General features: G+C 38.5%; 1 protein-coding gene across 4 annotated transcripts in view; it reads right to left on the bottom strand.

Moving 5' to 3' along the window:
• Window positions 1-14,468, bottom strand: part of COLGALT2 (collagen beta(1-O)galactosyltransferase 2) — a 171,251-nt gene that overhangs the window by 19,584 nt on the left and 137,199 nt on the right. For all 4 annotated transcript variants that reach the window (XM_087930435.1, XM_087930436.1, XM_026703262.2 and 1 more), the window contains 4 exons: window positions 9,531-9,641; window positions 4,725-4,842; window positions 3,824-3,958; window positions 2,283-2,487 (listed from right to left, as the gene is read on the bottom strand). In XM_087930435.1, coding sequence (XP_087786561.1) covers window positions 2,283-2,487; window positions 3,824-3,958; window positions 4,725-4,842; window positions 9,531-9,604 — 532 coding nt within the window. In that variant the 5' untranslated portion in view covers window positions 9,605-9,641. The remainder of the gene's footprint in view (window positions 1-2,282; window positions 2,488-3,823; window positions 3,959-4,724; window positions 4,843-9,530; window positions 9,642-14,468) is intronic.

Raw genomic sequence — 14,468 nt, 5'->3', positions numbered from 1 at the left:
GATGCAGGAGAAAAACTGTGCTCGTAAAGAAAGGATGTTTCCATAGGGCTCCTGCCTGTCTTTAAGGGCAAGTCCTGAACTCCACCTTCCTCAAGATTCTTCTAAAGCAGTGGTTCTCAACCTTCCTAATGCCCCAACCCTTTAATACAATTCCTCATGTTGTGGTGACCCGCAACGGCTTAGTTTTTAAGACCATCGAAAATATGTGTTTTACGATGGTCTTAGGCAACCCCTGTGAAAGGGTCATTCGACCCACAAAGGGGTTGTGACCCACAGGTTGAGAACCACTGTTCTAAAGGGTCAAAGGCTGCAGAGCCTCTACCACATAGCCAAACTGTCCCCTCTGTTATTCATACACATTAAACATGACACTGAACACAATAAACAGATCTCTGCCCTCTGTCTCAATGATGCAGACAAAAGAAAAAGGCAGCAGGAGGAAAGGAGTCGCAGTACAGCAAGCCTACGAGCAATTACTCTATTGTTAGATATGTTGTGGTTTTTATTCTGTATTTTAAACTTTTGTAAGCAGCTCAGGATCAATCAGACTCGAGCCGCACAAAATTAATTAAAAGAAGAGTGTCCCCAACAGAGCAGTAAAAGAAAATGGAAGGGATAAACATAAAGATGGTTGAGTTTTTGATAATCTCTTGGAAAGAGGGCAAGGACAACCACAATGGCTTTAACTCTGAACGAACACAAATTAAGAAGAGAACAAGCAACGGAGCTGCCAAAAGAACATGCCTGAAAATGGTACTTTGTATTTTAGGAGGCTTGCTCAAAAAATGAAATAAAATCTACCCAAGAATCTTGAAACACTGGAGGTTTTTCAGAAGAGACTGGACAATCATTTGTCTGAAATAATACAGGATTTCTGCTTCAGCAGAGGGTTAGACTAGAAGGCCTCCAAAATCCCTTCCTACTCTATTATTCTCTTATTTTATCCTATTTCTTTTACACAGCATGACTACCACAGTCACTGATGCAGTCACAGTACAGTCCGGTGGGGGGAAAGTGGTTTTAGATCCCCCCAGCCAATGACTTCATTTTAACAAATGATTTCTTAAGGCCTTGGGTGGAAAAGTTCACAACTTTTAATTTGAAAGATGAGCTTCCAGGTGAGCAGGCATATTGATCTACATGGACAAACAATCCAGTTGGCTTTCCTGTTGGCTGTCAGATTAACAGCTTGCTTCTAATGCCAAACCAAGAATTACAACTAGACTGCCCTCTGTGAGGAGTAATTTGTCTATTCTCACTTCCTAATGAACGTGAATGCATTGCCCGTGTTTGTACAATGAAGTTGTCCTTGGCTTGTTCAGCCTATGCATTTTCAACTGGCTTTGCTAAAATATAACCCCCTGTGAAGCTCCTGAACTACCAAAACATTGGGCACAGGACTCATCACAGCATCATCATCTCCAACTCAGAATGCAAGAGCCTTTAGAAACACTGGGCCCTTGATGGAGAAGGCTGGGCCAAAGAACCCGGCTGCAGCTTGACATGCTATTTTTGTCCCATGGGTAGGCAAGATGTGCTCCAATACACACCTGTCCTTTCTTTGGTTCTTGAGACTTGGCAGGGGAACTAGAAACCACTGAAACCAACAAGGGAAAAATAAAACATGTCCCAGTTACTGCAGTGGGCTGAAAAATGAAAGCAGCAGTTAAAATTTCCAGAAGACGCAGTTTAAGAAGCTGCAGACAAAACAAAGAGCATTCCCAGTATGAAGCTGAAAATAAATTGTAACTTTTTTAAAAAAAGAAATCTGTCTTTTTTTAACCAGCAGGGAAAAGAGAGAGGAATCCAAGCTTGGTCATCTGGTCTAGTTGTGGCCCAGTTTATTAATAACAGAAACATTTTCTGACATTTTAATACCACAGGGTTGTTTGTGGAGAGAATTATTGTGTGTGTCTGCTCCTTTACAATCTTCATATTCTAAGCCAAGCAGCTGACTACTATTCTTGTCAGTTCTCCGTTCATCTGTTAAATGCCATAATTGAGAAGAGGTGAAAATATTTTTCAGGTATCTGGTGTCCTCATTTCCAACTTCATGTCTACTTTCTCTTGTAAAATCATCATCATACTATCAATCATGATAGTATGTTTTAGTTTGCCAAGATTCTGTCTATATGTGAGGAACAATAAGTATTCTATTACCATTCAAACCGTGTTGAAATTTATTTATGATTTTTTTTAATTTTTGAAGCTCTCTTTATGTATAATAATGTCACAGGATATCCAAGTGCTCCTGAACTCACAATTTTTAAATGGCTCCTTACCAGCTTGGCGACTTGAGAAGGCAAAAACAATGATATCATCAAAGGTCCAGGTATAGTCTTGGTGTGGAGGATAAAATGCCAGCTTATCTGATGCCTCTTTTCTCAGATCAATCAAAAATGTGGAATGTAACATTGGGACTGCAAAGCAACCAGTTCTCTTCCATTCCCTGATCAGAGGATAATCTGGTGTCCTCTTGTAATAGCCCTAAAAAAAAAGAATATATAGTATTAAACTCTTCTTTTAAATTTCTTGCCTATAATAAATGACCGTGATCCTGCTTGCCAATATATTTATTCAAAAAGCTGAAAGCTATCTAAACTATTGTTACATTCAATACAGAGTATTATGTCAGGCTCCCCAAAACCAAGAAAAACATATTGTGGTTCTTTATTGTTTCTCATCTATAGATAGAATCTTATCAAAGTAAAGCATGCTACCATTCCCATAAAGCATACACTCTGGGAACTATTAGGCAGGAGTGTCTTCACTCTCTTTCTCTCATACAAAATATCTGAACCAATATGTCTCTTCCTCCTCTCAAATGCACTTCTTCCTTCCTGGAAATCCGAATTACATTCCATCACATCATTAATGATGGGATTCTCCTTTGGTTAAGGGGAAGATTTATAACCCAGTAAATGTAATCTCACTCTAGGTAGCTGTACTTGACATGAACTGGCAATTATTTTGTGCTAGTTTTGTGACTAGTTCTTTTAGTTATATAAACAGATGTCTAACAATACATTCTAGAAATACAACTTTTCAACATTGTTCTAAAATGCAAAGGTATCATACAAAAACAGGGAGATCTGAAGACTATTCCAAAATATGACTCACAAAAATAGTCGAGCCGAGCTGAAACATAATTCTGGTGAAGAATCAAGCTGTTTTTTCTCTTTATTGACCTGTCTTTAGCTCTTTCTCAACAATGTACTGGGATTTAATGGGGCTGTTCCTAGTTCGTAGGAATATAAATCCAGAAATGTATGCAAACCAAGTTAACTAGCCAACATCATGCCAAACATAAGAAGGTTTGGCTTCCCGTCCCATAAAACAGTTGATACATCCTATTCCAACTGCACATCTGAACTTCATATGTAAATCAGCAGTTAATCCCCAGAAGGGAAAGTCATAAAATAAGAATGAAGTCACTGGACTGAAAGTACAATATAAAAACTAGAGAAGGAGAAAAAAATGGTCCCTAAGTTGCTACTATATTTTAAGACTCTTCCCTTAATGGCTTAATTTTACTACGGCACAACACCATTTGCATAAGATGCAGCTAAACGGCTTTGAAAGAATGCTAAAATAAATTTGTAGACGAGACCTTCCAGGCTGAGGGGACCCAAGTATATGGGCCTTCAGTCTGATAGACCAGAGTTATCTTTCATTCGTATTATTTGTATCTTATTCATATGCTAATCACATTCTTGTTTTTCCCCTTGAGAGTTGAAAAAGAAATTCAAATTCTCTTGGATTCGATCTATTTTCCCTTGCTCATATATCTTGTTTAAATAAATAAAACAGTAACAATACGTGCCTGAGGTGTCATTCCACACCAGAAGTTAGAGTAGAGAGCTCGAGATTCAAGCATTGGAGCCACAAGAGTTTTATTCTCTGCTATCATTAGATTCAATACTTCTGGGTTGGTCAGAAAATTGTCAGTATCGATGAACTAGAAAAATGGAAATAAAAAAACATTACATTTTATCCACCTAAATCCAACTGAAACTAAAGCAGTTTTGATGTTCTTTTAATCCCAAACTGAATATTAACAGCTACAACTCCTGGAATTCTTGCGAATCAGCAAAAAGAACATAATGAAGACATGTCCATCAGAGATCTATCATCACAGGACTTTGGTGAGATTTTTACAAAACAGGCAAAATCAATGTACATTTCACAAAAGGCACACATAATGGGGAATGGGAAATGAAGAATACTTGTGAGATACAGGAAGGGATTAGTAAAAAATGTTCCATGTCATCATTGTTATTTATGTTAGCTTTGGAAAAATTGAATAGAGATATAAGGAGATGGAAGAATTGTTGGAGTGAGGATTAAAAGAGAAACTTATAAATAACAGGCATGTATTGGTGACCTAGTGATAATCTTGGAACATACTCTGGAGGAAATAGAAGTATTCCGTACAACATCAATTAAACTGGAATTTCTATCACTAAGCAAAGAGATCATATAAGACCGGGTTTCTGCATCATGTAGTGACTGCAATCCCAGCATTCCTAGTTACAGTCTACTGAGAATCGTGGGGAAGGAAGGGAGGGAGGGAGGGAGGAAAAGGGAAGGGAAGGAAAGGAAAGGAGGAGAGAAGGAGGAAAGAAGGAAGGAAGGAAGGAAGGAAGGAAGGAAGGAAGGAAGGAAGGAAGGAAGGAAGGAAGGAAGGAAGGAAGGAAGGAAGGAAGGAAAGTTTTTAATCTTACCATGATGTAGTCAGACCACTTTTCCCTTGCAGTCCTCAGAGCAGCCTGTCTCAGTTTCATCACATGAGTGAATCTGGAATTTGGCCAGTGCTTTGGTCCAATTTCCTCTGGGTAAAACCTAACAAATGAAGAAAGTAAAAGAAACCTGTGTTTTCTGCCAGGCTGAGTATGTTTTTTTTTTCTTCTTAGTTCAGTATTTTGATTTTTAAAAAATCAGGTGGAACAAATATAGTCAGTCACCTCAAATGCTCCCAAAAGGTTAGAGCAGCAAATTTGAATGATGCTTCTGAACAAACACTTCCAAATTTATTCCTGGAGTGTGTACCAAGGACTTACTGGAACATACAGCTTCACTGCACTGCTTGTCCTATATGAGTGCTTGTGAATGACGGAGAACTGTACATAAATATGTTTTTTAAAAAAATTCCATAGACCTGGCACTCTAGGTTGGTAATCATACAAAAGTTTGCATGCAGAATTTCATCCAGGGGTGGACTTTTACAGAATAAACAGCTTGATAAAAGAATATGAAAAGTCACAGGCAAAAGATAGTTATCAAACTGCTTATGAAGAGGGAAAGCTCCGTATAGAAATATCACCAGTTACACAATAAACGATGGGATAACCATCATTTGCAACAGCCCACATTGTACGTTCCCAGAAATCACTGGCTGACCAAGAAGCAGAATGTGGGCTACTTGTTTTCTAGTCTGATCCAGCAGGGTAAAAGCAGCATTTTTAGATCTTTCAACAGCTTTGATCTGCAACCTCTATGTCTGAAAATAATTCTACTTGCTGCCTGTGAAAGAGGCCTGTGCAACACAGGTTTTGTTTTTTGTTTTTAACCTTTCAGGCTCCTTCTTTACTATCAGCAATAATAAAGCAGGAGAACTTTTTAAAAAGATATTCTTAAGCTGCAATTCTCTCTGCATTTATCTAGGAGTTTGTAGCACTGAATGCAATTAGCTTGCTTATGAATAGACATGGTACAGCTAGTTGTTTTACACTGTGTGCACAATTATTAGGCAAGTTGTATTTTGGAGGGTTAATTTTATTATTGAACAACTACAGAAGTCTCTGTCAATCCAAAATGCTAATAAATCTCAAACCTGAATATTTAAGAAAGTAATGTGAAAGTAAAAGTGAGGTTTTGGCTTTCTTAGGAGAATATCTATGTGTGTATACAATTATTGGGCAACTATTAGTGTGCAGAATTATTATGCAACTAAATGGAGAAATGAAAATCTGCCCATCTCACTCGTTTATTTTCATCTGTTAAAGTGAGAATAATAAACAAACAACTCAAAATGTACAAATAAACATTTCTGACATTTCAAAAAAAAATATATCAGTGACCAATATAGCACCCTTCTTTCAATGAGTCATAAACCTTCCATTCATGGACTGTCAGTTTCTTGATCTGTTGACGATCAACTTTTCATGCAGCAGCAACCACAGCCTCCCAGACACTGTTCGGAAAGGTGTTGTCAGCGTTCCAACTAACAAACTCCAACCCAATAAACTCCGAGACAAGCATTTTCTCAAAGTTCCATTTTATTAGAGTTGTCATATTGGTACAAATCTGAGAGTTCCGGGTTTTCTCTTCCCAATAGAAATTCAGAGATCCATCCCTTGCATCCACCAGTCCATCACATGGTCCAAGCAAATGTTGTCCCAAGTGGAGACATTCCTCCAGACACTCGTCTCCAGGTGCAGGGTAACATGTCCTTGACATTCTTAAGAAAGAATGTTGTTGAGTCTAATCTTCCACATCTCTATGAAATTCCCCCTTCCAAATTCTGAGGCACTGAATGTGGCAGCCTCGAAGCTTCCAAGTAAAATATGGCTTCCAAGGCTGACAGGTGTACAGTTTTACTTCACCGTAAATCTCCCATTTAAGAAGGGCCCACAAGTTCTCAATAGGATTTAGGTCAGGTGAAGAAGGGGGCATTATTCTTTCATCTTTAAGGCCTTTAACTGGCTAGCCACGCAGTGGAGTACTTCAACCCATGCGATGGAGCATTGTCCTGCATAAAAATCATGGTTTCTTAAAAGATGCAGACTTTTTCCAGGACCCTGCTTGAAGAAAGCGTCCTCTAAAAATTGACAATAGGTTTGGGAGTTGATTTTGAATCCATCTTCAACCTGAAAAGGTCCAACTAATTCATCTTCAATTATACCAGCCCATAATAGTATCCCACCTCCACTCTGCTGGCATTTGAGTCGAAGTGGAGCTCTGTGCCCATTACTGATCCAGCCATGGGCCCATCCATCTCGTCCGTCAAGGGTCACTCTCATATCTCCATAAAACCTTTGAAAAATCTGTCTTCAGATATAATTTGGCTCAGTTTCAACTTATGTGTCTTGTTCAGTGGTGAGCTTTCCTTACCTTGGCCATATCTCTGAGCACTTAATACCTTGTACTTCTGGGCACTGCAGGTAGGTTGCAGTTCTGGAATATGACAGCACTGGAGGATAATGGGTTCCTGGTCGCTTCACGTTTGATTCTTCTCAAATTTTTGGCAGTTAATGTGTGTCTTTTTTTTCTCAACACATTTCTTGCGACCCTGTTAACTTTTTGCAACAAAACGTTTGATGATTTTGTGATCATGCCCGAGTATCCTAGCAATTTCAAGAACGCTACAACCCTCTGAATGCATTTTTTTAAAAAAAAAAACAATTTTTGACTTTTCAGAGTCAGTTAAATCTCTTTTTGGTCCATTTTGCCTGAGGCAAAGAATCTGCCTAATAATTATGCACACCTTAATATAGGGCGTTGATCTCCTTATAGGCTACATCACCTCATGCGCTTATATCCAATAAGCATTCAATTTTATATAGCTTGGAGTGGAAGATATATGTAAAAATGATGATATGGTCAAAAGATTCCCTTGCCTAATAATTGTGCACACTGTGTATATCAGGGGTCCCCAATCCCCAGTCCATGGACTCGCACTGGGCTGCGCAAACAAGTGAAACCCCATCTGTGGGATGCAGGCAGCATACCAACCACATCCCCTCCAAACCGTGGAAAAACCTCTCTTGATGGTCACGTAAGGTTGGGCCTTATATTATTCCACCATTACCTGCAAATTGCAACAGTGGTTAACAAAACAGATTCTACACACACAGCTAAAGTTTATCTGGTCTAGGTGGTCCTGTTTTTTTACTACTACTTTCCTGGAGGGACAGAAAATTAGTGTGGTGCAAACCTCAAAAACAAAATCACGCACACTTTCAATATCCTGCTTAGGCATTTTGAACAGGAGATGTGTTCTGTAGTAGTGCCAAGATTTGGCACGGAAGCCTAGCACAGCAAATTTTCCTGGCAAATTTCTACTCTAGATTGAAAGAGGTTAGGGTATAATATGAGTCATGCAAGATCAAAGCAGAGGCCTTTTGGATTGACATTCGGTTCCCTGAATGGCTTCTGGAATTTCCGACGCAAAGATTTGCGGTTCCCAATGCTGGTGGCAAAATATAATCAGTTGATTAATGGCCATTGGTAGCCTTACCGTACACAGCAATAGTTTTATCCTTCAACTAAATAATGATTAGAATATAGCTGTGTGTGGATTTGTATCAAAAATTCAGTAGAAATTCAGAAAATAATGACACAACAGAGAATTAATTGCTAACTGTAGCAGCATCCATAGGAGGTAAACAGGGGACCAGAGAGAGACACAAGAGGTATTACAGTTTCACAATGCAAGCCTCATTCCTTTCTCTATACCTGTTGCAATGTTACGCTATTTGCCCCAAACAGATAGCTCTTGAGATACATCATTACCTCCCTGCCGTTGTCATTTTGATGAAAGTCATGTGTCATGTTTTTCAGCTGACACAAGCTTTGCTGGTGTTTTCTTCACCAGAACATCCATTAATACCAAAAAGCTAACCACACTACTGAGCACATATGCCAGTGGAGCTGTGGTGGCACAGTGGTTAAAATGCAGTATTGCAGGCTAACTCTGCCCACAGCCAGGAGTTCGATCCTAACTGCCTCAAGGTTGCCTCGCCCTTCCATCCTTCCGATATCAGTAAAATGAGGGCCCATATTATTGGGGACAATATGCTGACATTATAAACCATTCAGAGAGTGCTATAAAGCACTATAAAACAGCATATAAATCAGAGTGCTACTCCTATTGCTATTGATGTAGTAGCAGGAATCCACAATCCAGGAACACCTTACCCTATATAAATAACTCTCCAATGTCATGTGCTGAATTAGAACAACTGTCCTTAGAACAGCAGGGCCAATGGAGAGGTATAGTTTAGTGGATTCTGTTCTTCCCTCCCACCTGTCCCAGCAGGCTGAAAAAGTTGAGCTACAGCTGAAACAAAGCTCCAAAAGCCATCTTTTCCTCCAAACAGCCAATCAAACTTATCCTTGGAGTTGTCCAGAACTCCCACAGGGCTGTAGCCAGATTTGGAAAAGTGCATTGGCACATCTGACTGGACTTCATGGGGGTAGCATGACATCAGACACCATTTTTGAAGACAGCTCTGTGTTGAACGAAATAGCTAGTGGGGAAGAGGGCAGGCTGAGAGAAAATTGTGGAATCTCCCATTTTTTCCCTACTTGTCAATCCAATAAAACTTCTGTATGTGTATCGTAGAGAGCCAATTCTCAATTCACCGCCCATTAAGCAAGCATCAGGAGGATTTTAGGGAGAGGAAAACCCACCATATTTTCAAAATATCTAAGGTTAACCAAGAATTTTAATCCCAACCTGCCTTCCCAAGCTTAATGTGCTGACACTTGTTCCACCAAGTAACTTAGAAATTTGCTGCAATACTTACTGAGGGTCATCCATTGGCCTCCATTCGACATAGTGGTAGAGTTTTTGTACGTTCTTCAACCATTCTCTCAGCATGGCAGTTGTATTGTCAATGTTATGATCAGTGGCCACCCTAAAGAGAAAGAATAGACTTAAAAAAACAATTACTTGCATTTACCTCTTTGAGAAGGCAACTGCTGGCTGGCAGCAGCTACACTATTAAGACTTTCCTGAAAAAAGAAGATATACAGGGTTAGTGCCCTGGAGCATCTTCTCCAGGGCACTAACCTCTGCAGCAGCATTTCAAAAGGATATTGACAAGAATCAGAGAATCCTAGAATTGGAAAAAGCCATTATGTCTAGCTCCCTGCTCAACACAATAATACAAATTAAAACATTCCAGACAAATGACTGTCTAGTTTCTGCCTGAAAATAACCAAATCAAGGGAGCCATTCTGGGTCATTAGTTCCAATGTTGAACTGTTCATAGTTCACTGAGTAAGTTTTAGTTTTGAGCAAATGCATACTAATAAAGGTCAGGATAATTTATCAGTTGGAAGAAAGTAATTAGGTTTTGTCAGAACACAATACTGTTAACATTTTTAACAGACACATACTCATATTCATATATTGCTTATGCTTGTGAACGTTGTGTGAATTAAACTAATAACCCAAAGGCAGAACAGAGAGAGTCAGGGCAAAGAGTAAAACTCTGGTAAGGACTGCTCACAAGCTCAGGATTTATGTATCTGACAAATAAGACTGTCACAGATCGAGGCCTGTAGCTACTTTGGAGCAATAACGTTCTCTTAGAAGATCAGAGAGATTACTTATGAATAGTATCTTTCTATTCAATTCAAATTACAAAAGGTACAACTTTTCTTACCAATCCACTTTGATGAAAGCACCCAGTCCAGAAAATCATCTGTCTTTCTATTCTGCTTGAGGAAACATTCCATATCATCTACCTCCATAGTTTTACAAGATCAGGCTAGACCAACTCAGGACAGCCTTTTATCTTTTTAAATTTGGAAAACTCTTTAAAGTGACAAGTGATGAGCCAGAATATGATTGGTTCAGTTATCTTCCTCCCCACCCTAATTTTGAAACACCCTTCCCAGACACAAGAACCATTGGTACTCAGCCTGATAGCTCTACAATGTTGAGAAAAAAGTTTTTGCCCAGGGTGTTAGACTTCATACTATTTTAATCAGCTTTTGTTGATCCTGTTTTATCCTATCTTATCCACATGTAGTTTGTAATATTTTAAAACTTGTGAATTTTTTCAAAAGGGGGGAAGGAGGAAGGAAGGAAGGAAGGAAGGAAGGAAGGTTAAAGTTACACCTGGTGCTAGTTCTGATTATATATGAAAACATCCCTTGCAACAGCTAGGAATATATATCTCCCTATCATCAGAAGACCGTCCATGACTCTAATCTTCTTTATTCATTAACAGGATCTTGCAATTGCATTCTGTGGATCTAAGACAAGATCTGTTTGTGGAAAGTTAAAACCTTTTAAACTGGGGAGGTGACAGCAATTTAGTGAACAACAACTCAATGTAGAAATATAAACACACCACACCAGTATATCACCTTTTCTGCTTTATTGAAATAATAATTCCCCTGCTTCTTGGTATGGGGAGATATGGATATAGAAATTTTTACTGAAGCAAAAAGAAAAGAAAAGAAAAGAAAAAACCCTACATGCACATCTGTGCTTCCGTTTAACCTGCCAAGCAGAGGAGGGAGATTATGAAAGAGACCCAAGGCTTACACATATGTTCTCTTCATGGGGGTGGCAGAAAGTTTCTGGGTCATTTGTGATGTGATATGAAAATGCTAGAATAGATAACATCTCCAAGGGGAGATAAATACATTCACTGCAAACATGATGAAATTTAGAACAGAATACAAAAAAGACTGCATGTTGCCAATTTTGATTTTGCATCTTCTTTATAAAAAGGAATAAGATCGCATCTTCATTTCTCCTTCACACTTCTTTCATATTTTGGGATATTTGATTAACAGCCCATTGATAGCCTTAGGATATTTGCCTCATAAAGCTGCAAATAATTAGACACAGGATTTCAGACCTAAATTTTTGAGAGGTCGTTTTTCTAAAAGTCATGACTCTAGCCCTTGTGTTAGACAATATACTCCTGAACAGATAGAGAACATTTCTACAAACCAAACTGTTGTGAATATTTTTATTTAAAAGCAGTAAGCATGTTATCATGTATACAAATGCTTATACTCTCTTTACATCAAATCTATACACACAGAGATGCAGATTCCTCTGTTTTTTTTTCTTTATGGCACACAATCCAGTTTTACTACTCATTCTTGTAGCCATCATCTCTTGTTTCCTAGTCAGTACCCTCTGAAAAGAAATTGGGAGAGGAGGGAGGAAGGAAGAAAGTTTTTAGAACAAGTCATTTATAGGTTGAGACTGACAACTTAAAGCATAATTATCCAATCAGATATTTATTTTACTGAAAGATAACTAAAAGAAGAGGAACATTTTTATTTGGCAATAAAATGGCTGACTATAACAATTTTGTATTTAACAAATAGAGTGTTATGACATCTAGATAATATTGAGCAAATCGGTCAGAGAATTAACAAAAAAATTCCATCTTTCTTCCATGTGTACATCCCTGTCTTGAGCCTCTGCTTATTTGCTTTGTGACTCGTGTCAGGGAGCAGAGAACAGCCTATTTTGCTATTTTTTTTAATCCTGGTAGGAAAGCTACCTTAATTTCTACCAAAAGAAACATTTTGTGCTTCCTGGTTTCCAAGATTAAGTACCACATTGTGGTTTATGCAGAACAGGGAGAGAAAACACACCCCTAATACAAACATGTTTATTCCTCTATTTCCCCAACATGATATGAAATGCAATACTCTTATTAGTTTGGGTAGCATATAGGATACACACAAAAAATGTGTGCTGCACTAATTATCGTGGGCAGAAAAACATTGCAGAGAAAAAGTAAAATTAAATTCTAGTACACCTGCGCATTATAACGATACCAAATAAAATTTTGAAGATTTCAGTGATATGAACAAAGCAATCACTATGATGTTTTTGTAGAGTTAGCAAAAGGTATGTTTTCAACATTTCGTTACACTTTCAAAATACTATATTTTTCCTCATAGCAGGAAAAGTTTTAGTTAGATATTTTTTAAAAGTCAAAAAAATTATAGTTTTCCACTAGAGGAATCTCTGCTCTGTATGTTTTACCTCACTTTAAAGATGCTTACAAACCAAAACACCTTAGCATTAACAATCAAAAGATATTATGCAGCAATTATTTTGCGTTCTCCTTAGCAATGGAAGGAGAAATGAACAGTGCAGCAGAAATAGTTGAAGTGGGAAAATATAGAAAGCTTGCCAATGAAATACAACTTTTGTTTGACCAGATCATGCAAACTGTAAGATTCCAGCAACTACACAAGGGGTTGCACAACAAAAGATTTATAGGGACTGGAGGCACATTTGGCCAACAGTAGTCATATTTTTAAATGAACAAATATGTAAGACTACAGATGCCATAAAGAAAAGATTAATAACAGGATCATAATCCTCACTCAGAACTGCCAACAGTTTGCTTCACCAAAGAAAAATAATGCTTCCTTGGAATTAGAAATTTGTATGCCTTGTCTTCTAACTCAGCCAAGGAAACACCAATCCAGTCTTCCCTACTGGGAAACTTCCAGATGTGTTACAACTACATCTTCCAGAATTCCCAATCAATATAATATAATTGGAAGTTCTGAGAGTTGTAGTCCCAATATATCTACAGGTTTGTTTGATCATAGTTTATGGATATTGCTTTGCTTGTTCAAGCCAAAGCCAGTAAACTGCCTTATAGCTTTGTGTGATGTGTGAATCTAGTATCAGAAGGAAACTTAGAGAAGGCAGGGATTTCATCGCTGCACCATTGTTGCAAATCTTCCCGCGTGGCATGGTGAAAGGCTGGTCTTACTTATCCAGGTACACCCTCCAGATTTAATATCGCAATTAAAGGCATCCACAATGAAATGATTTAGAAAAAACAAAACCTCAAGGTCATAGCTGAAGTCCATCCCTTTTGTGTGCAGACTGGAACTACACCATTGAAACCCCACCCTTTTTAATTCTGACCTGTGGCACACAGAAAGGGATAGCTTTCAACCAGTGGTGGTATTCTACAGATTCGGCCCGGTTCTGCTGAGTCAGTAGCAGCGATAAGCGGCGGAGACCAAACCAGTTCTCTCTGCCGCTCTGCTGTTGGGCCCGCCTGCCCAGGTTCCTATACACACCTTTATCCTCTGCTTTTGAAGCACAGCTGCTTTGCACGGCACAGCAGAGTGCTGCGCAGCAGCTGCTGAAGCGACTGGGAGAGTGCAGGCTTGCAGGAGGTGAGTTGGAATACCACTGCGCCTGCGCAAACACCTCTGCACCTGAACAAAGTGCACGTTTGGCACGCACACGCAAAATGTGTGCACATGTGCAAAGCATGCCCACCAAGCCACGCCCACCGAACCGGTGGTAAAACTTTTTGAATCCCACCACTGATTTCAACAATACAATTGAAATCACTATTTTCTCTTTGATTTACTTATTTTTTACCCCTTTCCCTGATTTCTCCAATCAGAACATCTCAGAACTGTTATCTATACCAGCATTTTCTAGAGGTCACTTAATTTTTTCAGGTTTCTACAGAAACCCAAGGGTAAAAATTGGCCGTTGGTTTTACGAATAGCATAACTTTATTAAAATTGTTATAAAGATAAAAACAGTAAATAATATATAGAACAAAAAAGAAGAGGGGAAAAAGAGGAAACAAAGCCAAAAGTGCACAAAAGGGGGAAAAAAAGTCTAAAGAAGTAGTTTCCAATTTTCTTTATAACTATTTTAAATTAATATAAATTTACCTCTTATTCTATGATTGCATCATAATTTTTACTTCTAT

The sequence above is a fragment of the Pseudonaja textilis genome, chromosome 3 (assembly GCF_049901715.1).
Source record: "Pseudonaja textilis isolate UNSWEBS1 chromosome 3, rPseTex1.2, whole genome shotgun sequence".
NCBI lineage: Eukaryota > Metazoa > Chordata > Lepidosauria > Squamata > Elapidae > Pseudonaja > Pseudonaja textilis.
Note: the sequence above shows the minus strand (reverse complement) of the source record. Positions and strands in the feature narration are given on the sequence as shown.